The sequence below is a fragment of the Xiphophorus hellerii genome, chromosome 1, assembly GCF_003331165.1.
Source record: "Xiphophorus hellerii strain 12219 chromosome 1, Xiphophorus_hellerii-4.1, whole genome shotgun sequence".
NCBI lineage: Eukaryota > Metazoa > Chordata > Actinopteri > Cyprinodontiformes > Poeciliidae > Xiphophorus > Xiphophorus hellerii.
The window spans coordinates 11125714-11150359 of record NC_045672.1 but is presented as its reverse complement, the minus strand read 5'-3'; the positions used below and the strand labels follow the sequence as shown (position 1 = coordinate 11150359).

General features: G+C 35.6%; 4 protein-coding genes and 1 long non-coding RNA gene across 5 annotated transcripts; 1 reads left to right on the top strand and 4 right to left on the bottom strand.

Annotated features, from left to right (window-relative positions):
• Positions 1-3343: 3343 nt before the first annotated feature.
• On the bottom strand, positions 3344-4192 carry LOC116719505 (uncharacterized). The gene is made up of 3 exons (XR_004339196.1): positions 3657-4192; positions 3502-3543; positions 3344-3385 (listed from the first exon to the last, which is right to left on the bottom strand). It is a non-coding gene; the product is annotated as an uncharacterized LOC116719505 (long non-coding RNA).
• Positions 4193-5135: 943 nt separating this feature from the next.
• On the bottom strand, positions 5136-7545 carry LOC116719651 (complement C1q-like protein 2). The gene is made up of 6 exons (XM_032562224.1): positions 7146-7545; positions 6974-7036; positions 6537-6578; positions 6150-6233; positions 5821-5952; positions 5136-5726 (listed from the first exon to the last, which is right to left on the bottom strand). The coding sequence occupies exons 1-6, from the start codon at positions 7369-7371 to the stop codon at positions 5443-5445; spliced, it is 831 nt and encodes a 276-aa protein (XP_032418115.1). The 5' UTR covers positions 7372-7545; the 3' UTR covers positions 5136-5442.
• A 1383-nt stretch (positions 7546-8928) lies between these two features.
• Positions 8929-11480, bottom strand: LOC116725500 (multimerin-2-like). The gene is made up of 7 exons (XM_032571584.1): positions 11225-11480; positions 11050-11112; positions 10876-10959; positions 10327-10389; positions 9647-9730; positions 9309-9443; positions 8929-9238 (listed from the first exon to the last, which is right to left on the bottom strand). The coding sequence occupies exons 1-7, from the start codon at positions 11472-11474 to the stop codon at positions 8955-8957; spliced, it is 963 nt and encodes a 320-aa protein (XP_032427475.1). The 5' UTR covers positions 11475-11480; the 3' UTR covers positions 8929-8954.
• A 2586-nt stretch (positions 11481-14066) lies between these two features.
• LOC116719777 (complement C1q-like protein 2) lies at positions 14067-16154 on the bottom strand (the record flags this gene model as incomplete). The annotated part of the gene is made up of 7 exons (XM_032562454.1): positions 16094-16154; positions 15960-15989; positions 15805-15846; positions 15647-15688; positions 14732-14815; positions 14374-14505; positions 14067-14263 (listed from the first exon to the last, which is right to left on the bottom strand). Coding segments are annotated over exons 1-7 (588 nt in total), but the record flags the coding sequence as incomplete, so codon positions are not given.
• Positions 16155-19132: 2978 nt separating this feature from the next.
• tprg1l (tumor protein p63 regulated 1-like) lies at positions 19133-24515 on the top strand. The gene is made up of 6 exons (XM_032571574.1): positions 19133-19618; positions 19796-19887; positions 20017-20067; positions 20179-20304; positions 21854-22007; positions 22500-24515. The coding sequence occupies exons 1-6, from the start codon at positions 19139-19141 to the stop codon at positions 22692-22694; spliced, it is 1098 nt and encodes a 365-aa protein (XP_032427465.1). The 5' UTR covers positions 19133-19138; the 3' UTR covers positions 22695-24515.
• Positions 24516-24646: the final 131 nt, after the last annotated feature.

Genomic DNA, 24646 nt, shown 5'->3' with positions numbered 1-24646 from the left:
TACTAATCTTTTTCACTCCTCCTGTTCTCTCGTCTTTGGATTGAAGAAAAAATATGATTACATTTTTTATTTGCAAAGAAACATTGACATCAAAATATTTTCATTGCTTCAATTCTCTGTTATGCCAATATTAATATGTATTTCTTTCCACTGTACAATCCAACAGAGGTGATCCTCCTGATTTTTGTTAAATTTTAAAAAGAGACATTTCAATACAAATAATTGATTACAGGGAATGTGTCTTTACAGCTGTGTGTAGAAAAATCTAGCAGGAAGCTCAACTCCTCTGTATTGCTGTTCCAAGAGTCCTGACCAAAACTAGAAAATTGATCAAATATTGTTACTCCTTTTGTTACTGCAATGGCTTCCTGGATAAATCAATTTTTAAATATTGTTTTAAAAAGTTTTCAAGACACTGGATTTGAACATCTATACACTTCAATGGTATAGACTGGTATAAAGCATGTACATTCCTCAGCTCATGGACAGTTTAGGTATTAATGATTTAAAATAATAAAAACTACAATGCCACACATGCTGACCAAGATGGACTTTGTTATACAGTTATCTGCACAAGTCTATATTAAACACTTATGCAGGACATTGTCAACCAGTGCTGACATCAGAACAAGTTCTTTGGAATAGTTCCAGATAAATAATTAGAAAGTGAGCTGTTTTCCAACTCGCATTATGTTTTCATTTCAAATGCAGCTTTAATGAAAATGGTTGATAAGAGAATCCTACATTTCTGACATTTCTGAGAAGTTTATGTTTTAATGTGTGATTAATAACAACAACAAAATCCCACCACAAACATTGTGACATCATCTTGTTATAACCCAGTAACGTGCCATGAGCGGATAGATGAGTGATAAGGACTATTTTCTCTCTGTGCTTCCTCAATAACAGTAGTATAAATGATCAGCTCTTATTTGCTCTCAGACTGATAAACCAACACTTACCAGATAGCAGCATCAGACATGTGATAAACTGCTGATAACCGAGTATTTTCTTTGTGTCCTTCCTCAAAAAACACGTGAAGAAATAAATATATAACTTTGGAAGAAAAGTTTCAGTGGGAAGTCAACTTTTATAAAATCAATAAAAATATAGGCTTTCTAGCTAATTACTGAGGCCCAAATTGCAATTTCCTAAATCCGATTCTGTGAACATTAATGCAACATGAAAATAACTTTCACATTTTTCCTGTAGTATTTATGTTGCTGTAGGAGCCATTTATCTTTTCCTGTTTATCGCCACTGGGGGGAAAACAGATGTTCCTGGTTCAATGATTTTATATTTCTGTGGTCACTCAAAAAACATATAGATATATTTTTATTTTTCAAAAATACATTTTATTAAAGACTGCAAATAACACTTTCAGGTTTAGTCCATTTAAAAGTGAACAATTATGATCTGAAACAAACGGCACATTACAATAAATGTTTCAATAAAACTATATTGAAGTTCTATGTTGCATTTTGTGTGTTTTCTAATAAGAAAAAAACAATTGAAAGAGAATCGTTAGAACCATTGTGGCTGGTAAATTATTGTGGGAATTTAAGGCAAAATGAAACACAATAAAATACATTTTAATGCAGTTATAAAAAATCATGTATATATTATTATACACTTCTGAGGCAGAAATAAAATTAGGACTGCTTTCTGCTCACACAGTGAAAAGCAAGTGACCACTGAAGGTGGTATGATGATTTTGGTCATCATAAATCCTTGAGTTTTGCCTCTGATGCAAAAACACAACATCTCCAGTTTCTAACAACAATGTGGCTCCATTAGATGGGTTAACAGAGTAGGAAGCCTGATGTTCAAATGCAATGAAAATAGGATCCCCATTCTTGACCAGCACAGCACCTGTCCCATGTGACGCATGTCCACCTCCATATATGTGGAACTCAAAGTGATAGGCTCCTCTCACCGGGGCAATGAAAAAACCTGAGGAACGTATAAAAATAATGTTTCTATTGAACTTTTTTGTCCAAATCAATCAACCAACTGCATGTCAGGATTATAAAGAGAATCAGTTTCTGCATAAAATCAGGTACCTGTGTTTGGGTTGTAGGCATTTCCAATATTTGCAACAACACGTCTGAAGACTAGAGGTGTCTGTGTGTTAAATGGTCCAGTGTTTCCACCACCTGATGCCAGCAAGGAAGCTGAGAAAGCCACTTGTTTCACTACGAGACAATAACTTAGTTTTATTGGGATCAAGCCGTTACTTGTTCTTTAAAAACTATCTGGTGTTTGACAAATTAAACAAATCAAAACTAACAAATTATTGTCTTAATTAATAAAAACTAAACATATTAAACAATAAATATACATCAAACAAAAGTACACAACTTGATTTTTGTTGCATGACATGTTTAGATAATGTTTTTATGTGAATTTTATTGAGTTTCCCAAACCTTTTCTTTCTCTCTTCAGAACCTCCACTTGGTTTTCAGTGTTGTTTGTCCTGGCTTTAACGCTGATCAGTTCTCCTAGCTGAGCTGAAAATTGATTAAAACAGACATGAAATGTAAAATAAAATTATATATTATCTGTCATTTTTCACAGTAATAGTTTGACATCACAAATTCACAGCAGTTTCTGGTCTCTTGACGTTGCTGTGCTGTGTGGAAAGGAAAACAGCAGCAACAACATCTCAGCATTTTATGCCACCGATTATTCAGGGAAAGCAGATTGAGCAGGTAGAGAGCTTTAAGTATCTGGGGACACAGATGGACACCTGGCTGTCTTTCCAAGTACATTCAGGTTCATAATAAAGCCCTATAGCGCCTCGATCTTCTTAGGAAGCTGAGATATTTTAGGATTAGTAAAAAGATTTTAATAATGGTTTACACGTCACTTTCAATGTCGCTTAGTACAACTTTACCACTAGCAAATAGAAAACCAAACTCTGACACATCACAAATCAAGGCAGCAAAATAATTGGTTCATTACAAACACAAACTGTCTCCTCTGTATGAGCGCTCTCACTCATTCACTCTCCATCCATCAATCCTGCTGCCCAGGAAAGGAATATACAAAAATAAAACATTCATCCCCACTGAAATTACAGCCCTCAACAGAGGAAGCTTTTCTAAAGCTTGATTATGATTTTTTTCTTTTTAAATCCAGTGTACATGTCTCTTGTGAAGTTATTGTATGTGTATGGAGCTCTGTCTAAGATCAGTTTCCGATAGCTTTGGTGTCAGACAACTTTTCAACTCTTTTGTTTAAATAAATCAGCTTTGTTTGCTTCTAAACATTTGAGAAAAATAGTCTTAGTGTGTCATTTATCACATAAAATAATTTATTGTTAGAGGAAAGTTATAAATACCTTGGTACTGCTGCTCAAGATTTCTTACTTTTGTCACTTGCTCTAAAATAGTAAAAATAAACAGACAATTCATATTAGTTAATATAATGTCCTTCTTATGGTAAACATTCAAATTTTATGTGATAACATCAGGGTTTTATTTGTTGTCTTATAAATACCTTGGTACTGCTGCTCAAGATTTCCTACTTTTGTAACTTGCTCTAAAATAGTAAAAATAAACAGATAATTCATATTAGTTAATATAATGTCCTTCTTATGCTAAACATTCTCCTTTATCTTAATAACTTAAGCGTTTTACTTGTCTTATAAATACCTTGGTATTGTTGTTTTATCAAGTCCAGTTCTTTTGTCTTGGCTGTTGCAGGAGTAAAATAAAAAACATTAAACTGTGATTATTTTAATATAAAGACTTCAGTTTCATACAGCAGTGATTTCTGGTTAACATACCTTCATTATCTTTCTGCAGATACTCCATACCAACCTTCAGTCCAGCCAATGAGGCGCTCATCTCTCTCAGCACTGCATGGATGTCCTGTGCACAAGTTTGTTGATTGTCTGATAGGTTTCCTGCATCTGTTGTTTGCCTTAAATGTGAAATAATTTCATTGTTAGACTCTGGCTGTAGCTGAGCTGTGGAGAGAAAGCAGATTAGCAACAACAGTGAGAAAACCATTGTCATTTCCATTCTCAACATCATATTTTGTGGTTTCTGTGATGAGCCGAGCCTTAAATATACACAGCAGCTGACAAATAATTAACTAAATCTTTTGTCTGAAGTCTGTGCAGTCAACAGATGTTACCTTGGGTTTGATCAATAAAAAGGCATAACCTTTGGTCAAAAGCATTATATTACTGGCACACTCTTCTCATAGCTAAACATTTAACAAAATCTCAAGTTTTAAAAAAATTGGATTTTTTAAAAAGAATTTAAAGCTGGAAGCAACTGATATTAGAACAATCATTTCTATTACTTGTGTATTTATGATCTATTGATGCGCAACATATTTAATTGGTCATGGGACTGAACACACTTTTGTGCAGCCTGTGCTGGTCCTTAAAAGCTGCAGTATGCAACTTTTATTTAAAAAAAATAATATTTTTTTACATATTTGTTAAAACTGTCACTATGTCGCGATAGTATGTTATGACTCAGATAATCTGTTAAAAATTACAGCTCCTCTGCCTTGCCCCAGTGCTCAATAGGTCTTTGTACTGTCACAGTCAGTGAAGTGCAGCAACGGATAACAAGTAAAGTAAGGGATTACAAATCCAGAAAACAAGCAATTAGATTACTGTTACTTCCCCACAAGCAGACTACGTCATGGAACTGACTACTGATTGTGAGTATCTCACAACAATCACGTGAGAGTGCAAGGTAATGAGGGTGTGTGTATAAACGTGTGTGAGAGAAAACGTAGTTTTTGTCCTAAATGGCCCTCCATACCTCAGCCTCAGTATTTTGATTGCACTCTAAGATGCTTCCACTCTGCTCTTTAGACTGAGTTGTTTCTTGTTTCAGTCGTTTTCTTGAAGGAGTTGGAGGCTACGAAAAATAACTGTTATCTGAAGTTCACATTATCCACAACATTTCTTGAAATAAAAATATTTAATGTGTAAAAAGTATGCAGTTGCCTGTTCGGTGTCTGCAGTGGAATATTGTCAAAATGCGCTTGATCACAAAGAATAGATAGATCGTTTCATTCAAAGACAGACGGGCAATGTTGCTTTCTGAAAACAAATATAAGATGAACATTAAGTTTCTACTAAACAAACAAAATCATACAGTTTAAAATATGGTTCAATCAATAAACTTTTATTTGTAAAACATGTTTTCAAACAATAGTTGTTGATCCAAGTACTGTGCATAAAATAGCAATTAAAGCCTAACACACAATAAACCACAAAAATCACACATTACAAAACACAGTCCGATTGAAATTAAATATAAATATTTGACTAAAAGTCGCAATCATTGCATTTACTGATGTGACTAAAAACTGAAGTTCTAAAAACAAGTAAGAAATGTATATATAGCTAAGTGTACACATTAGTTCCTATATGTTGAAGAGTTGATGGTGAAAGTCAGCACTGCTTGCTGCTCACATGGTGAAAAGCAGATGACCACTGAAGATATTGTGACGATTTGGGTAATCAGAAATTCTTGAGTTTTGCCACTGACGCAAAAATATAACATCTCCAACCTCTAACAGCAATGTGACACCATTAGAAGATTTAACATGAAGAGAAGGCTGATGTTCATATGCAATACAAATATTTTGTCCATTCTTGGTCAACACAGCACCTGTAGAATATGAAGCATGTCCAGGTCCAAAGATATGGAACTCAAAGTGGTAGGCTCCTTTGACTGGAGCTGTGAAAAAACCTGAAATACATAATAATAATAATAATAATAATAATAATAATAATAATAATAATAATAATAATAATAATAATAATAATAATGTAAACTGGGGTACCTGTGTTTGGGTTGTAGGCATTTCCGATGTTTGAAACAACATGTCTGAAGACCAACGGTGTCTGTGTGTTGAATGGACCAAACGTTTCTGCACCAGAGGCCAACAAGGAAGCTGAGAAAGCCACTCGTTTCACTGTGAGACAGAAAGTAAGAATTAGGATCCATTATGAATTTATTCTCTGCAAGCTGATTTGATTTGGATAAAAAAACAAGAATTAAAAAATTGTCTATCTTTTTAACAATAGCAATGTATTATTTTTTTTAGATAAATGTAAAATTTTTAACAGATATGACTGTTAACTTGGGGTGTTTATTTCTAAATTCACAAACCTTCTCCTTCTCTTCTTAAAGCCTCCACCTGGTTTTCAGTTCTGTTTGCCCTGGTTTGAACTCTGATCAGTTCTTCAGCCTGACCTGAAATCAGATAAACCACAGTAATTATTATTATTATTATTATTATTATTATTATTATTATTATTATTATTATTATTATTATATTTTTTTATTATTATGTTACCCCTTCCTGTTCCCTAGGGGAAAAAACAGATATTCGTTTCACTTTAGTTGTCTTGTTTTCCTTAAGGTTTAAGTGGTTATAAGTACATGACACACAAGAGACACTTTGATTTGCCTCAGTTCTGTTATATTTGCTAGATTTAGCAAAATGCAGTCAAACAAAATGATGTCATAGATAACATATAATCAGTATTTAAATACCTTGGTAGTGTTGTTTCAGATTGTCCAACTCTTTATTTTTTTCTGAAAAAATAAGACAGCGTGTTTATTTACCGATGCCACACTTCTCATTTTAAACATATTTTCTTTAGGTTTCTCTGTAATTTAATGCATAATTGAATTTTCATGCCAGCACGGTTGAATAATAGTTTTAATCTATTCTCCCTGTCAGTGAAGATTTTAACAGATAGAAGTTAAAATCTGCCTTTAGTCTTTTACTATTTGAAGCTGTTGTTGTTACACATGTTCCATAGATACACTTGTACTTTTGTACTTGCAATTGTATCTCCGATAAATTTAGAATAAGATTAATAATTATCAATTAAAAAACCTAGACAGGAGTCATGTTTATGTTAAACAAAATGGATTTTACCTCTGATGTCTAACTTTTACTCATGAAGGCTTTTTGTAATAAATACCTTGTTGCTGTTGTTTCAACTTTTCCACCTCAGTCTTTTGCAACTCCAGTTCGCTCACCTTCGCTATTAGGACAACACGACAAAATTGTGAACAATATCATTATTTCTATGCAAACATTTTAGTTATATAAAGTAGGAATTTCCTGTGATATTCTTCTGTTTCAAAACATACCATCATGATCTTTCTGTAAGCACCTGAGCTCCACCTTCAGTCCAGCCAGTGAGGCGCTCATCTCTCTCAGCACAGCGTTGATGTCCTGCGTAAAGGTTTGTTGATTATTTGAAAGATTTTCTGCGTCTCCTTCCTGTGATCCAGTTTGCCTGATTTCATTTTCGGCGGCAGCATGCAGCTGAGCGCTGGAAAGAGAGCAGATTAGCAGCAATGCTCGGAAAAACATTTTGATCTCTGTGCTCGGTCTCTACAGATCAGCTTTGTGGGTTCACTTCACTCAAGCCTTAAATACTGCATTTACTATAGCTGATTAATTATTACCACTATTTTTTTTTTTTTTTTACAAACACTTGCAGGTGATAAGGCTTGATACGTTGGACTTGTCGTGTAAAATCAAAAAGCACAATATTTTGAAACAAATGACAAACCATAGTTTTGAATTTAGAATATTTTTTCTGCAATTAGTCTGTTTTTGTTGTTAGTGTTGTTGGTTGGTGTTATTTTCATTCTTAAAACTATCAAATGTTTCTCTTTACAAAAAATGAAGATAAATTCTTACATTTCAAGGACAGAATTCTCTCCATGATAAGAACCAAGGACAAACATATTTTAAATAGATTTCTGACAGTAACTTGAGCACCTCTCTGTTAAAAACAATTGTGCTCTTGACACGAAATAGTCCTTCTTACATAGCAAACTCTTGTACTGTACTAAACAACTGGATTAAATTGTATTTGGCAGTCCTGGACTCTCTTCATTCACTTGGCAACTATAATTCTGAGGAAACAAAAACCACATGTGGAGTTTCTCAAGCTCTGGTGTCACACCACATTACAATATCTATGTGCTCAGCTAAAGCATTTTAAGAACATTTCTTACCACTCATGTATGCTGATGTGATACATGTTGATGTTCCTGTGTCACCACATGACCACAATGCTTTGCAGTCGCTGAGAAATAGTGTCTAAGTTTAATGGTTACACTCACCACAGTCTTTTCCAGCAAAAGGCAGGAAACAAAATTGTTATTGTTTTTTATTAGAAATCAGCACTTAAATCAATGAGGCCACAAACCAGAGTACACTAGAAACCTAGATTCAGTCACACAGTCAGACCTGCATTTTACAAGTAACACAATATCTATTATGAAGTTATCCTACTACAATCGGTGGGTCATTTCAGGAAGTCCACAATACAGCTCTTATTGCAAAGAAATTCCTGAATTTATGAACATTTCTAAGATTTGTAATGACTTATTTTTTTGCACAAAAAAAGACAAACAACAAAAGGCAAAGCCAGAGTTACCTTCTCTTTATCATAGGATAAAGAGAAGGTAACTCTGGCTTTGCCTTTTGTTGTTTGTCTTTTGATACCAAATGATAAAGAGGATTTTCTCTTATCACCTCCTCAATAAAAGCATCATCATCATTAATCACACCCATGTATCATCTTAGAAAAAAGCTGGTATGGCAACATTTGGTCTGGTTTAATATATATTGTTTTGGTCTTTGTAGAGGCTTTATTAAGTAAATAGATATAAAAATGTGAAATCTGTAATTTTCTCTATAACACAGTCCCAAACCACGTCCTTATTGTTGCTGAAACAGTAACAAGCAGTGAAGAATTTTTTAAGTTTGTGTTTTGTTGATGGAAAAAAAAAGATATATTTTTTTCAAAGATAAAAAGTATCCATCCTCATTCCAAAAATAGAAACTCAGGAAAAGAGCAAACACTTTTTCACACCACTGTAGATCTGTGTCAGTTCTGACATATTGTAGAGATGATGATGAAGATCAGCACTGCTTGATTCTCACATGGTGAAAAGCAGATGACCACTGAAGGTCGTGTGACAATATATGTTGTCATAAATCCTTGAGTTTTGCCACTGGCGCAAAAATATAACATCTCCAACCTCTAACAGCAATGTGACACCATTAGCGGAATTAGCAGCATGAGAAGGCTGATGTTCATATGCAATAAAAATATGCTCTCCGTTCCTGGTCAACCCAGCAGCTGCAGGATATGAAGCATGTCCAGGTCCATAGATATAGAACTCAAAGTGGTAGGCTCCTTTGACTGGAGCTGTGAAAAAACCTGAAATGCAAAATAATAATTATAATAATAATAATAATAATAATAATAATAACAATGTAAACTGAGGTACCTGTATTTGGGTTGTAGGCATTTCCAATGTTTGAAACAACATGTCTGAAGACCAACGGTGTGCGTGTGTTGAATGGTCCAGTTTCTCCTTGGTTGCCTGAAGCCATCAAGGAAGCTGAGAAAGCCACTTTTTTCACTGTAAATCAGGAAATAATTATTAGGATCCACCATGAAATTATCCACTGTAAGCTGATTTGATTTGGATAAAAAAGAAGAATGTGGGATTAAAAATTTGGTCAGATTTTTAACAACAACAATGCATTATTTATTTTAAACAAATGTAACATTTCTACCAAATGTGATTGATGCCATAGTGAATTTATTTCTGAATTCACAAACCTTCTCCTTCTCTCCTCAGAGCCTCCACCTGCTTTTCAGTGACGTTTGCCCTGGTTTGAACTCTCAGCAGTTCCTCTGCATGAGCTGAAATCATGCGAAGCAAAAAATTGCTATCAATATATGAATGAAAGATTATTTGTTGGATTCCTTCTACATTTATCCAGAAACAGCACAGAAGACAGAATAATTGATAGGTATTTTTTACGACTAAGGAATCTCTACATAGGGGGGCACACAGTATAAACAAACACAAGTTTTCAACTAAGGAAACTCTCAGAAGACCATCTTCAAATAACATGTTTTAAGGATTAAATATCTGTCTCACACATATAAATGAAGGGCAAACTGGTAACTACTTATGTAAGAATGATAACAGAACATAATTTTTCTAACAATAATTATCCTGGGTTTGTCAAGACAGAAAGTAAAATTTATTCACTTAATATTTGTGAAAAAAGACATTTGGTGTCTTTGTTGATTCCTTCTTGTCAGCTCTGCAGGTCTAATGTAAATATAAAACTCTTATGACTATTATTATTCACAATGAAAGAAAACTTTTTGTTTTTTTGCTTCATTTTAATATTTGCTAATACTTTTAATCACGGAAGCTGACATGAAAAATATTGTTTTGATACATTTAATACGAGTTTATTTTTGATTTTTTTAAATTATTGGCACACCTTGGTGTTGTTCTTTCAGCTTGTCGAACTCTTTCTTCTGCACCTCCAGTTCCTTCGTATTAACTGTGTGGATCAAAGAAAAAACATAATTTGACAAAAAATTTAAAAAAATTGACTTTGCAATAAATATTTACATCCAAATATTTCTGCTACATTTCTCCATTATATCTTATTTTTGGCCAGTCTGTCAAGTTTATTTGTATTGCACATTTCGGCAGCAAGGCAGTTTAAACTGCTTTAATATCATAAAAACACAAAAATCAACAATTGAAACTCAACATTTTTCTAAGTGCCGCCATTACAAATCAAAATATCGTTTGGTAATTCATTTATTATGGTCCTAAAGCAACTCTGAACTGGTGGGTTTTAGTCTAGATGTAAAGAAACTCAGTGTTTCGGCTGTTTTATGAGGGATCCTGATCTTCCTGATTTTTGTTTCTTAGTCACTGATATGTTAAAAAGAGACATTTACATGAATATAATTATGAAGAATGAGAGCCTTGGCAGTTGTTGATATGATAATATGAGTGTTCAATAAGGATTTTTAACCTTCTCCTTCTCTTCTCAGAGACTCCACTTGATCTTCAGTGATGTTTGCCAGGGCTTTAACACTGCTCAGCTCTCCTGCCTGAGCTGGAAATACAATAAGAAGTTAATATAGAGTTATTAAGCTTAGCAAAATTGATCTTGTTCTTTAAGTTTATTTACTTGGACAATAAATACCTTGGTACTGTTGTTTCAGCTTGTCTAATTCATCTTTCTGCAGCTCCAGTTCTCTCGTTTTAGCTGTTGTGGTAATAAAAAGAAAACAGTGAAATATAATCGTATTTCTATGTTAACAATAACATATTAGCACAATGTTTCAAAGGACTTATTCCAAATGCTGTACTTGTGTTACCTTCATAATCTCTCTGTAGGTACCTCATCTCCACCTTCAGTCCAGCCAATGAGGCGCTCATCTCTCTCAGCACTGCATGGATGTCCTGTGTAAAGGTTAGTTGATTGTCTGAGAGATTCCCTGCATCTGCTGCCTGTGATCCAGTTTGTCTTAAATGTGAAATAATTTCATTGTCGGCCACAGCTTGGAGCTGAGCTGTGGAGAGAAAGCAGATCAGAATCAATGCAGGAAAAAATGTTGTCATCTCCATTTTTAGTTTCAGTCCTCCTTGGGTCAGTCTGTGGGTTGTGTTGAAACCCAAGCCTTAAATATTGCATTTATTATCAGTGAGTAATGATTAACTTTTTTTTTTTTTTTTTTTTTGAGAAAAACGTGCAGGTGATAAGACTTGAAAATATTTGATACTGGTTATTCTTTGATCTGAAATTTGTATCAAGGGAAAAATGAGACATCATTGTGAGCGATCACCATGAGTGTTATCCAAACTTTCTACATTTCTTTGTACAAAAACAATTTCAAGGAAATAATATCCTGGAGGAAAAAGTCTTAAGGAAAACGTAATTAAGTCATGTTTATAACAATAACTTACCTCAGATGTTTTTTTAAAACTTGTTTTATTGGTATGAATGTGATGTAGAGCAAATCTTAGAACATTATAAAAATCTTTACAATTTTGAAGATACACAAAAACTGATGATACACAGTTTTACCACATGGCCTCTGTGGCTTATAGTCCTTGTTAATGTTTCCTTACACAACAATCAGTAAATGAGTAAATGGAGCAAAATCTTCTCCCTCCTGATTATTCAGTCATTATTTTTGTCTCCAAAATAAAACATGAGAATTAGCATTCAATTAAACTGGTGATCAATATCAAGCAACAAACCCATATAGTTTTAAAGCACTTTAAAACCTTCAGAGAAATATTCTTCACAGAAGACAGAACAATGGTTATTTTTTGCTTCAGCTTAATATTTACTCATATTTTCAAAGTCATATTTTGATACCATTAACAAACCCAGAGTTTATTTTTAAATATCTTCTTTCATTTGTGACAAACCTTGATGGACTTGTTTTAGATTGTACTAATCTTTTTCACTCTTCCTGTTCTCTTGTCTTTGGACTGAAGAAAAATTATGATTACATTTTTTATTTGCAAAGAAACATTGACATCAAAATATTTTCATTGCTTCAATTCTCTGTTATGCCAATATTAATATGTATTTCTTTCCACTGTACAATCCAACAGAGGTGATCTTCCTGATTTTTGTTAAATGTTGAAAAGAGACATTTCAATACAAATAATTGATTACAGGGAATGTGTCTTTACAGCTGTGTGTAGAAAAATCTAGCAGGAAGCTCAACTCCTCTGTATTGCTGTTCCAAGAGTCCTGACCAAAACTAGAAAATTGATCAAATATTGTTACTCCTTTTGTTACTGCAATGGCTTCCTGGATAAATCAATTTTTAAATATTGTTTTAAAAAGTTTTCAAGACACTGGATTTGAACATCTATACACTTCAATGGTATAGACTGGTATAAAGCATGTACATTCCTCAGCTCATGGACAGTTTAGGTATTAATGATTTAAAAAAATAAAAACTACAATGCCACACGTGCTGACCAAGATGGACTTTGTTATACAGTTATGTGCACAAGTCTATATTAAACACTTATGCAGGACATTGTCAACCAGTGCTGACATCAGAACAAGTTCTTTGGAATAGTTCCAGATAAATAATTAGAAAGTGAGCTGTTTTCCAACTCGCATTATGTTTTCATTTCAAATGCAGCTTTAATGAAAATGGTTGATAAGAGAATCCTACATTTCTGACATTTCTGAGAGGTTTATGTTTTAATGTGTGATTAATAACAACAACAAAATCCCACCACAAACATTGTGACATCATCATGTTATAACCCAGTAACGTGCCATGAGCAGATAGATGAGTGATAAGGACTATTTTCTCTCTGTGCTTCCTCAATAACAGTAGTATAAATGATAAGCTCTTATTTGCTCTCAGACTGATAAACCAACACTTACCAGATAGCAGCATCAGACATGTGATAAACTGCTGATAACCGAGTATTTTCTTTGTGTCCTTCCTCAAAAAACAACACGTGAAGAAATAAATATATAAATTTGGAAGAAAAGTTGCAGTGGGAAGTCAACTTTTATAAAATCAATACAAAAATAGGCTTTCTAGCTAATTACTGAGGCCCAAATTGTAATTTCCTAAATCCGATTCTGTGAACATTAATGCAACATGAAAATAACTTTCACATTTTTCCTGTAGTATTTATGTTGCTGTAGGAGCCATTTATCTTTTCCTGTTTATCACCACTGGGGGGAAAACAGATGTTCCTGGTTCAATGATTTTATATTTCTGTGGTCACTCAAAAAACATATAGATATATTTTTATTTTTCATAAATACATTTTATTAAAGACTGCAAATAACACTTTCAGGTTTAGTCCATTTAAAAGTGAACAATTTTGATCTGAAACAAACTGCACATTACAATAAATGTTTCAATAAAACTAAATTGAAGTTCTATGTTGCATTTTGTGAGTTTTCCATTAAGAAAAAAACAATTGAAAGAGAATCGTTAGAACCATTGTGGCTGGTAAATTATTGTGGAAATTTAAGGCAAAATGAAAAACAATAAAATACATTTTAATGCAGTTATAAAAAATCATGCATATATTATTATACACTTCTGAGGCAGAAATAAAATTAGGACTGCTTTCTGCTCACACAGTGAAAAGCAAGTGACCACTGAAGGTGGTATGATGATTTTGGCTATCATAAATCCTTGAGTTTGCCCACTGACGCAAAAACACAACATCTCCAGTTTCTAACAACAATGTGGCTCCATTAGATGGGTTAACAGAGTAAGAAGCCTGATGTTCAAATGCAATGAAAATAGGATCCCCGTTCTTGACCAGCACAGCACCTGTAGGATGTGATGCATGTCCACCTCCATGTATGTGGAACTCAAAGTGATAGGCTCCTCTCACCGGGGCAATGAAAAAACCTGAGGAACATATAAAAATAATGTTTCTATTGAACTTTTTTGTCCGAATCAATCAACCAACTGCATGTCAGGATTATAAAGAGAATCAAGTTCTGCATAAAATCGGGTACCTGTGTTTGGGTTGTAGGCATTTCCAATATTTGCAACAACATGTCTGAAGACTAGAGGTGTCTGTGTGTTAAATGGTCCAGTGTTTCCACCACCTGATGCCAGCAAGGAAGCTGAGAAAGCCACTTGTTTCACTACGAGACAATAACTTAGTTTTATTGGGATCAAGCCGTTACTTGTTCTTTAAAAACTATCTGGTGTTTGACAAATTAAACAATCAAAACTAACAAATTATTGTCTTAATTAATAAAAGCTAAACATATTAAACAATATACATCAAACAAAAGTACACAACTTGGTTTTTGTTGCATGACATGTTTAGATAATGTTTTTATGTGAATATTATTGAGTTTCCCAAACCTTTTCTTTCTCTCTTCAGAACCTCCACTTGGTTTTCAGTGTTGTTTGTCCTGGCTTTAACGCTGATCAGTTCTCCTAGCTGAGCTGAAAATTGATTAAAACAAACATGAAATGTAAAATAAAATTATATATTATCTGTCATTTTTCACAGCAATAAATTGACATCACAAATTCACAGCAGTTTCTGGTCTCTTGACGTTGCTGTGCTGTGTGGAAAGGAAAACAGCAGCAACAACATCTCAGCATTTTATGCCACCGATTATTCAGGGAAAGCAGATTGAGCAGGTAGAGAGCTTTAAGTATCTGGGGACACAGATGGACACCTGGCTGTCTTTCCAAGTACATTCAGGTTCATAATAAAGCCCTATAGCGCCTCGATCTTCTTAGGAAGCTGAGATATTTTAGGATTAGTAAAAAGATTTTAATAATGGTTTACACGTCACTTTCAATGTCACTTAGTACAACTTTACCACTAGCAAATAGAAAACCAAACTCTGACACATCACAAATCAAGGCAGCAAAATAATTGGTTCATTACAAACACAAACTGTCTCCTCTGTATGAGCGCTCTCACTCATTCACTCTCCATCCATCAATCCTGCTGCCCAGGAAAGGAATATACAAAAATAAAACATTCATCCCCACTGAAATTACAGCCCTCAACAGAGGAAGCTTTTCTAAAGCTTGATTATGATTTTTTTCTTTAAATCTTGTGTACATGTCTCTTGTGAAGTTATTGTATGTGTATGGAGCTCTGTCTAAGATCAGTTTCCGATAGCTTTGGTGTCAGACAACTTTTCAACTCTTTTGTTTAAATAAATCAGTTTTGTTTGCTTCTAAACATTTGAGAAAAATAGTCTTAGTGTGTCATTTATCACATAAAATAATTTATTGTTAGAGGAAATTTATAAATACCTTGGTACTGCTGCTCAAGACTTCTTACTTTTGTCACTTGCTCTAAAATAGTAAAAATAAACAGATAATTCATATTAGTGAATATAATGTCCTTCTTATGCTAAACATTCAAATTTTATGTGATAACATCAGGGTTTTATTTGTTGTCTTATAAATACCTTGGTACTGCTGCTCAAGATTTCCTACTTTTGTCACTTGCTCTAAAATAGTAAAAATAAACAGACAATTCATATTAGTTAATATAACGTCCTTCTTATGCTAAATATTCTCCTTTTTCTTAATAACTTAAGCGTTTTACTTGTCTTATAAATACCTTGGTATTGTTGTTTTATCAAGTCCAGTTCTTTTGTCTTGGATGTTGCAGGAGTAAAATAAAAAACATTGAACTGTGATTATTTTAATATAAAGACTTTAGTTTCATACAGCAGTAATTTCTGGTTAACATACCTTCATTATCTTTCTGCAGATACTCCATACCAACCTTCAGTCCAGCCAATGAGGCGCTCATCTCTCTCAGCACTGCATGGATGTCCTGTGCAAAAGTTAGTTGATTGTCTGAGAGATTCCCTGCATCTGCTGCCTGTGATCCAGTTTGTCTTAAATGTGAAATAATTTCATTGTCGGCCACAGCTTGGAGCTGAGCTGTGGAGAGAAAGCAGATCAGAATCAATGCATGAAAAAATGTTGTCATCTCCATTTTTAGTTTCAGCCTCCCTGGGTCAGTCTGTGGGTTGTGTGGCAAGCCAAGCCTTAAATATTGCATTTATTATCAGTGAGTAATGATTAACATTTTTTTTTCTTAGAAAAACGTGCAGGATGATAAGACTTGAAAATTTGCCATGTAGTGTTAAAAGCAATAATCAAAATACTTGGTTGTAGTAATAATGTAATTTATATATTTTATACTGGTTACTCTTTTATCTGAAATTCATCCATCTATCAATTGTCCCCTAGCGGGTCAGGAGGGATGCTGGTGCCTGTCTCCAGCGAGACGAGAGGACAAGAGGCGGGGTTCACCCTGGACAGGTCACCAGTCTGTCACAGGGCAACACAGAGACAGACAGGACAAACAACCATGCACACACACACTCACACCTAGGAGAATGTAGAGAGACCAATTAACCTGACTGTAAATTTTTTGGACTGTCAGGTTAATTGGCCCATGCATGGACAGGGAGAACATGCAAACTCCATGCAGAAAGACCCTGGACCTTCTTGCTGCAAGGCAACAATGCTACCAACTGTGCAGCCCTCTGAAATTTATATCTTGGGAAATATGGGACATCATTGTGAGAAATCACCATGAGAGATTTAAAAGCTTTCTACATTTCTTTTTACAAAAGCAGTTTCAGGAAATAATAGTTCTGGAGGACAATATCCAGACAATAACTTACCTCAAATGGTTTTTTTTTACTTCTAGGGTATTTTGTTTTTTGGGGGTTTTTTTATATGAAAGTGATTTAGGAGATTATAGGGACATTATAAAAATCTTTACAATTTGAAGATACACAAAACACTGATGATACACAGTTTTACCACATGGCCTCTGTGGCTTATAGTCCTTGTTAATGTTTCCTTACACAATCAATCAGTAAATGAGTAAATGGAGCAAAATCTTCTCCCTCCTGATTATTCAGTCATTATTTTTGTCTCCAAAATAAAACATGAGAATTAGCATTCAATTAAACTGATGATCAATATCAAGCAACAAACCCATATAGTTTTAAAGCACTTTAAAATCTTCAGATAAATATTCTTCACAGAAGACAGAACAATGGTTATTTTTTGCTTCAGTTTAATATTTACTAATATTTTCAAACATTGACACAAAAGTCATATTTTGATGCCATTAACAAACCCAGAGTTTATTTTTAAATATCTTCTTTCATTTGTGACAAACCTTGATGGACTTGTTTTAGATTGTACTAATCTTTTTCACTCCTCCTGTTCTCTCGTCTTTGGATTGAAGAAAAATTATGATTACATTTTTTATTTGCAAAGAAACATTGACATCAAAATATTTTCATTGCTTCAATTCTCTGTTATGCCAATATTCATATGTATTTCTTTCCACTGTACAATCCAACAGAGGTGATCTTCCTGATTTTTGTTAAATTTTAAAAAGAGACATTTCAATACAAATAATTGATTACAGGGAATGTGTCTTTACAGCTGTGTGTAGAAAAATCTAGCAGGAAGCTCAACTCCTCTGTATTGCTGTTCCAAGAGTCCTGACCAAAACTAGAAAATTGATCAAATATTGTTACTCCTTTTGTTACTGCAATGGCTTCCTGGATAAATCAATTTCTAAATATTGTTGTAAAAAGTTTTCAAGACACTGGATTTGAACATCTATACACTTCAATGGTATAGACTGGTATAAAGCATGTACATTCCTCAGCTCATGGACAGTTTAGGTATTAATGATTTAAAATAATAAAAACTACAATGCCACACATGCTGACCAAGATGGACTTTGTTATACAGTTATCTGCACAAGTCTATATTAAACACTTATGCAGGACATTGTCAACCAGTGCTGACATCAGAACAAGTTCTTTGGAATAGTTCCAGATAAATAATTAGAAAGTGAGCTGTTTTCCAACTCGCATTATGTTTTCATTTCAAATGCAGCTTTAATGAAAATGGTTGATAAGAGAATCCTACATTTCTGACATTTCTGAGAGGTTTATGTTTTAATGTGTGATTAATAACAACAACAAAATCCCACCACAAACATTGTGACATCATCATGTTATAACCCAGTAACGTGCCATGAGCGGATAGATGAGTGATAAGGACTATTTTCTCTCTGTGCTTCCTCAATAACAGTAGTATAAATGATCAGCTCTTATTTGCTCTCAGACTGATAAACCAACACTTACCAGATAGCAGCATCAGACATGTGATAAACTGCTGATAACCGAGTATTTTCTTTGTGTCCTTCCTCAAAAAACAACACGTGAAAATAAAGCAGTAGCAGTTATCAAAATCCTCCACTAGAGGGGGCTATTTGTCATGACCTTATGTCAAACTTGTGTGATTATTTTTTACCCAACATCAGCTCATTTAAAATGTGGCTTCTTTTAATTATTGCACGTTAATAATGTTAAGGTTGTTTTTGTTTGCTAAGAACAACAACTATTTTTTTCATCTCTGTTACTCTAACACAAGTTTTTTTCCTCTTTTTTTTACGTAACGTTTGTTCCAGCTGTACTGATAATTTACGATATATTCAAATATCTTTTTATCAATAAAACACGTTTTTAAGACAAGACACTAATTCATAATTATAAAACGAATCGGTATTATACACGGAAACATGTACATCATTAACCATATATGTACTTTGTGACAGTTTCTTTTCTGGGACAGTGATGTTTACATGTTATTCTCTAGAATGGAACTTGACATTTATCTGAAATAATGGTGAATATATTTGTTTTAATACTGAACTTATTGAACGTGGATGATGATAATGATATACATGGAATGCACATAATGTTTGTGAAAAACAGCAAGAGTCGTTTAAGTCGTTTATCCACAAGTGAGCTGGATGAATGTCCCTTTAAGAGGAAGGAAATGAAACGGGAAACCAGCCGGAACTGCTTCCTTCTCAGCCCCCCGACTATCAAAACATTCGTGCGCAATGGGAGAGTCCGCGTCCTCGGAAATCCATTTTCCAATGTGAAATTCCGCGTTGGTTGTCAGGAAAATTCCTCCAAAATTGTCTCCTCCGCCATGCTCCAGCTGAACGACACGGTGGATCCGGAGAGCCCGGGTGCTGCGGTTCTCCTCCCCGCAGAGACCGAGGAGGGGGTCGAGGTCGCCTTCACGCCTCCGGAGGCCGCCGGACGGGGCTTCGGACACGCAGCCTCCGTGGCCTGCTGCCCGCCGCTGCAAACGCTCACGCCTTTTCACGTGCACAACCCCACGATGCAAGCGAAAGTCAAGGACTACTTCGTGTTCAGGGTAAGCGGCATATAAATGCGAAATAACTTACATTTAAAACTGCCGCAAAAGCGCCACTAAACTGACGTGTTTTACCAGTGCAGCATTTTTACAGCAGCGCAGCAGGACAAAACAGAGATGCTGGTTTGTCTGAGGCGATGCTGATGATTGGCGGTTGTTGTGTGATGCTGATCTCAGCCAGGTACCATCGAGCAGGCGGTGATCGACATCCGGACCGTGGCGCTGCCATCCGAGGACGGGGAGGTGCTCAGCGTCTGGCTGCTGGCAGAGTGAGTATCCATCAGCCCGGGCCTGCCATCATCATCACCACCATCATCATCAGCATCATCAGCTGATGAGAAACAAACAGCCGAACATACATTCTCATATTCGGGTGTTTGTTTGTGGGATTTCTGCAGAGTAGACCATTGGAACAACGAGAGGGAGAGACTTGTTCTAATAACCGATAGGTGAGTAAATCAGCTTTCTATGCTGACTGCCTGGTTTTAGGATGTGATAATCAGAAAATGTGTTTTTGTGTGTGTGTGTGTGTGTGTGTGTGTGTGCGTGTGTGTGTGCAGGTCTCTGCTGGTGTGCAAGTACGACTTCATTAATCTGCTGTGTCAGCAAGTTGTCAGGATATCCCTCAACGCTGTAGACACCATCTCTGTGGGGGAGTTTGAATTCCCACCGAAATCCCTCAACAAGTGGGTCATTTCTTTCTTTTTTTTTTGTGGCATGAAAATATTATTTGCGTCAAGTAAACAGGCATCAGACCAGTCGGTCAAAACAGTGACAACATTTCTCCTTAATGAACTCTGACGAGTCAGGATGTTGTAGGAAAGAAAGGAGAGAAAAAACAGCCTGGGATGTTCGTGTTGGATGGGTTCAGATTTAGCTCCCGCCTTTGTCTTGGTTGGTTTGGAAACAAGAGGACAGCTTTAAGCATGACTGTCGTCCTGCCTGATTAGATCTGCTTTACTCGCTGCACATGCAGATAAACGCATAATCACGCCACATCGTGATTGCTGTCAGCCATCAGTCGGTCAAATAGTCACGAGGAGTTTGTGATGACCTCCTGACCTGCATCGGTGGCGTAAAACTGAAGGGTGAACTTTGACCCCCCCCCTATTTCGCAAGGCATAAGCAACACAAGTAGATTGTGGATTGAAAGGATAAACTGAATAGGAGACAGTAGCTCCAGTTGGTAATCTACACAAACATAAGGAAACAAACCAGGTGCACACGGACTGATGCAAACCTTTTAATAAGATTCATTCATTATTATGTTGTTGTCTATGCTGCTGTGTGATTTACTTTGAGAACTGAAGAAGGGGGAATTCCTCGTATCTCCTCTATTGATAAGATTATAGAAAGTAAATGAATCAAATTTCACTCAACATTGTAGCCAGAATATTAACCATCTGCTACCTTAAATTAAAAGTGGCTAAAAATACAAGGCTGCTTATCAAACATTTATCACTGAGAAATGTCTAGAATGTCTGATACGGTTTGTGTTTGGACTACTGAACTAATTTATGTGTCCATGCGTAAATTTAGCGCCATCCAGGTGCAATCAAGCCAAAGAGAACAGGTGTTGGTTCCAATGCCTTAAATTATCCATATGTCATTGTTGCCTTCTGGTAACTAACATCTGTGTTATGAATGTTTTCCAAGTAAAAATCTGAAATCTGACAACATAAACAGTGTTGATAATGATTCTTGTCATTTCTGCTTATGTTATGTCTCACCAGTTTATCTCTCAGGCATTAGATGCAAGGGAAAACTAAAAAAAAATTATTCAAAAAAGTAACTTTCTTAAAAAGTTGCATTGTTCCTGACTAGGTCTGTCACGATTACACATTTTGTCGGATGATAAATTGCCCCAGAAGTTATTGCGATAAATGATAATATTGTTGTTTTGAGACCATTTGGAAGTAATATAATGGTAAAGGCATAATAATGCAAGAACACATTCTCAAAGATAAATAAACTTTAAACTCTGATGAACATTTTACACTGGAACTGGGAGACATTTTAAACATTCAAAATAAATAAACACAACAACAACAACAACAATTATGAAGCCTCTGTAAACAAAATTGTCGTCCAAAAAAAGGGCTAGTTGAGACCAATGCACCAGACTGAAGAGACCAGGTTCGATATAAAAAGACAAATGCCTTCACTTTAATTTTGCCATGCGACTAATTGATTTATTGCTTACTGTGACAGGCCTATTCCTGACTTGTTTTGCAGAAGAGAGGGCTACGGGATTCGCGTTCAGTGGGACAAACGTCCTCGGGCTTCTTTTCTCAACCGCTGGAACCCTTGGTCCACAGACATGCCCTACGCCACCTTCACAGAGCACCCCATGGCCCGCGCCGATGAGAAGGTGTCCTCCCTCTGCCAGGTATGATCTGCTTCACTAAGCTGGCCAACAAGTGATTTCATAATAAGTGCATCCTCAGGTTCACTTTGAGGAGCACGGCAGCCTGAAATGCAATCTAACACAGAGTGTGTTCACCGGTGATCCTAGCTGCTGTTGGAGGCACATTGAGCAACAGCAGCTCCACCAGTCACAGGCCAGCTGAAAACAACAGAGCCCTAGTGGTATTAGTGGTCCTCCGGAACAAAGGGCCATTCATTCATACCACCTTAATCTGCATAAATAGCTTAGTTCAAAGCTGCTTTTTTTTCCCCCTTCTTACTGACAAGGCAGCAGCACTTGTTTGGACTTTTCTGCATCTACTAATCTTATATGCAACAAATGGAGCTCATTTGGTTATAAAGCTTAAGTGCTATTTATTATCCCACTCTTTGAGTTTTGATAAGGATATAAACAGTAATTTAAAAGTTTACAAACAAGTTTGATCCTTTTTCATGCACTTCTTCTCTTCCCCAGCTGGACAGTTTCAAAGCCCAGCTGATACAGGCGGTGAAGAAAGCCCACAAGGAGCACCCCATCCCCGGCCGGGCTAACGGCGTCCTGATCTTGGAAAGACCCCTGCTGATCGAGACCTATCTGGGCATCATGTCTTTCATCAACAACGAAGCGAAGCTGGGCTACTCCATGACGCGCGGCAAAATCGGCTTCTGAGTTTCTCAAGGGATTGATTGTCCCCGTCCGTCTTTGTTAAACTGCACTGTCTGACAGAAGCTGCAGTTCAATACAACTTGCCTGTGTGTGTGTGTGTGTGTGTGTGTCTCAGTCGAGCCCGTGACATGTCCACACTTTCTTAATTTGGTGTTGGAGACATGTGGTCAGCCTGCAGCAGGTAAAAGACAGTTGGAGCTGTAATATCTTCCGTTTCATTCTATTCACTGCTTTCCATTAAAAATCTGCAGATCAACTCCCCACTCTGCAGCGTACGCTTTAAGTAAGATAACTTGCAAAACTCCTACATTCTGTGTAGATTTAGTAAGTTCCTGAAACTTAGTTGTCATTTCTGCTCTTAAATGGGTTAAATCAGGAATTGGCTTTTGGTTGAGTTTTTATCTACAGCAACAAACCATGAAACAATGTTAGTTAAAACAATTGTATCAGACTTGGTACATTATATGGTACAGAACTCAATGGCTGCATTATTCCAAAAGGGAATTTACCAATTATGTCATATGATGAACACAATACGGAGACTAACTAATAAATTGCTTCTCTACATCAACAACACACGCACAGTGAAAGTTACATGTTGTTTAATTTTCTTGAGTAAGGAGCAAGGATTTGTTACTGATGTTCTATGCAGGAGTTTTGATCTCGTTCCTTTATATTTTGCTTCCAGTAAACCACGTTTCCTCCTGAAGAACTTTGAGGAACAGATTATTAAAACTTGGCCATTTTCGATGAAGGCAAGTTGAAAAATGCCTTGAGGTGGTGTAATAAAAAAATCATGGGTTCTATTTTAACATAATTTAAGGCTTTTACATTTTCAAAAGCTGAAACAGAATAGCTGTGGGAGATCCATACCCTTTTTTATTTTATTTCTACAGCTACCCAGACCTGTAAAATACCAAAAGGAAATTCAAAACTTTTTTAAGCCTGCATAGGAACCATTGAGATGATTGAAAGATTTAGCAAAGTAACGTCAATCCATGGCAAAGTGAGAGTAGCAGCATTTCTTCAGACATGATGCAAGGAGTACTTGGAACAAAATGGGCATGAATTCTTAAGGAAACAAGGTATCAGCGATTACATTTGTTTTTTTCAAAGAAGATAAAAGATAAAAATGCTCAGTAAAAATACACACATCATGTCTGGTGCCTAGTGTAGGATAGATTTAAAACTGGTTCAGTTTGTCAGGTCCAGATTTAACAATGGTTTGTGCCAAAAACATCAGTTGCCTACCGAAACATCCTGAATGGCCAGGCTTTCACCTTAACCGATTCACCAAGCCTTAAGTGGTGAAAATATGGTTCAAGAAGAATGAACTGACATTTTCATACCAACATAGACAAACACAGAATCCAAACTTTATCCACAATGACAAATTTTAAGATGTGCCTGAGAAGAGTGAGTAGAAAATTCCCCCTTTATCCAAATAACTTCATTTTTTTTAAATCTAGGCCAATGCCTGTCCAACCAAAAATTCAAAACAAGCAAACCTAAACGGTTGTCTCGCAGCACATTTCTCTGTCCTTGCGCATGGTCCTTGCATGGCAAGTTTGCATGACAGACTTTTTTTTTTTTTGTTGCACAATAAGCTATGCTTAGTTGTAAATAAATGTTTATCTGGATTTTTAAAATTATGTATGAAGGCTAATACAAAATGTCTCATGTATGCCAGTTGAAAAGTATTTTATTTAAAAAGAGAAATGTCTTGTTAAAAATGTTTTGAGGCTTCGTTTTTGATCCGTGTTTGCAGCTCACCAGCCAAGACGGAAAAAAAGTAATAAAGACGTTCCTGTTTTTGTAATGACAGTTTATCTGGTTCCTTATTGTTGGTTGCAGAAGAAGTGTATTGCTTTCTTCCCTTTTCAGAGATAGTACAGCACAGTTCATGGCCCCAGCCTGTTGAGCCACACAGGATGGACTTTCATAGTTTCACATGT

What these genes read in the sequence shown, in the direction of transcription:
- LOC116719651 (XM_032562224.1), bottom strand. Translation starts at nt 7,371, where the DNA reads ATGTTTTTCCGAGCATTGCTGCTAATCTGCTCTCTTTCCAGCGCTCAG. An exon ending in TCTGAAACAACACTACCAAG is followed by an intron (nt 6,234 to 6,536) that starts GTATTTAAATAC and finishes ATCTGATTTCAG; the next exon opens with GTCAGGCTGAAGAACTGATC. An exon ending in TGCCTACAACCCAAACACAG is followed by an intron (nt 5,727 to 5,820) that starts GTACCCCAGTTT and finishes TATGTATTTCAG; the next exon opens with GTTTTTTCACAGCTCCAGTC.
- LOC116725500 (XM_032571584.1), bottom strand. Translation starts at nt 11,474, where the DNA reads ATGGAGATGACAACATTTTTTCCTGCATTGATTCTGATCTGCTTTCTC. An exon ending in CCTACAGAGAGATTATGAAG is followed by an intron (nt 11,113 to 11,224) that starts GTAACACAAGTA and finishes TTACCACAACAG; the next exon opens with CTAAAACGAGAGAACTGGAG. An exon ending in GCTGAAACAACAGTACCAAG is followed by an intron (nt 10,960 to 11,049) that starts GTATTTATTGTC and finishes TTGTATTTCCAG; the next exon opens with CTCAGGCAGGAGAGCTGAGC.
- tprg1l (XM_032571574.1), top strand. Translation starts at nt 19,139, where the DNA reads ATGCACATAATGTTTGTGAAAAACAGCAAGAGTCGTTTAAGTCGTTTA. An exon ending in AGCGTCTGGCTGCTGGCAGA is followed by an intron (nt 19,888 to 20,016) that starts GTGAGTATCCAT and finishes GGATTTCTGCAG; the next exon opens with AGTAGACCATTGGAACAACG. An exon ending in CCACCGAAATCCCTCAACAA is followed by an intron (nt 20,305 to 21,853) that starts GTGGGTCATTTC and finishes CTTGTTTTGCAG; the next exon opens with AAGAGAGGGCTACGGGATTC.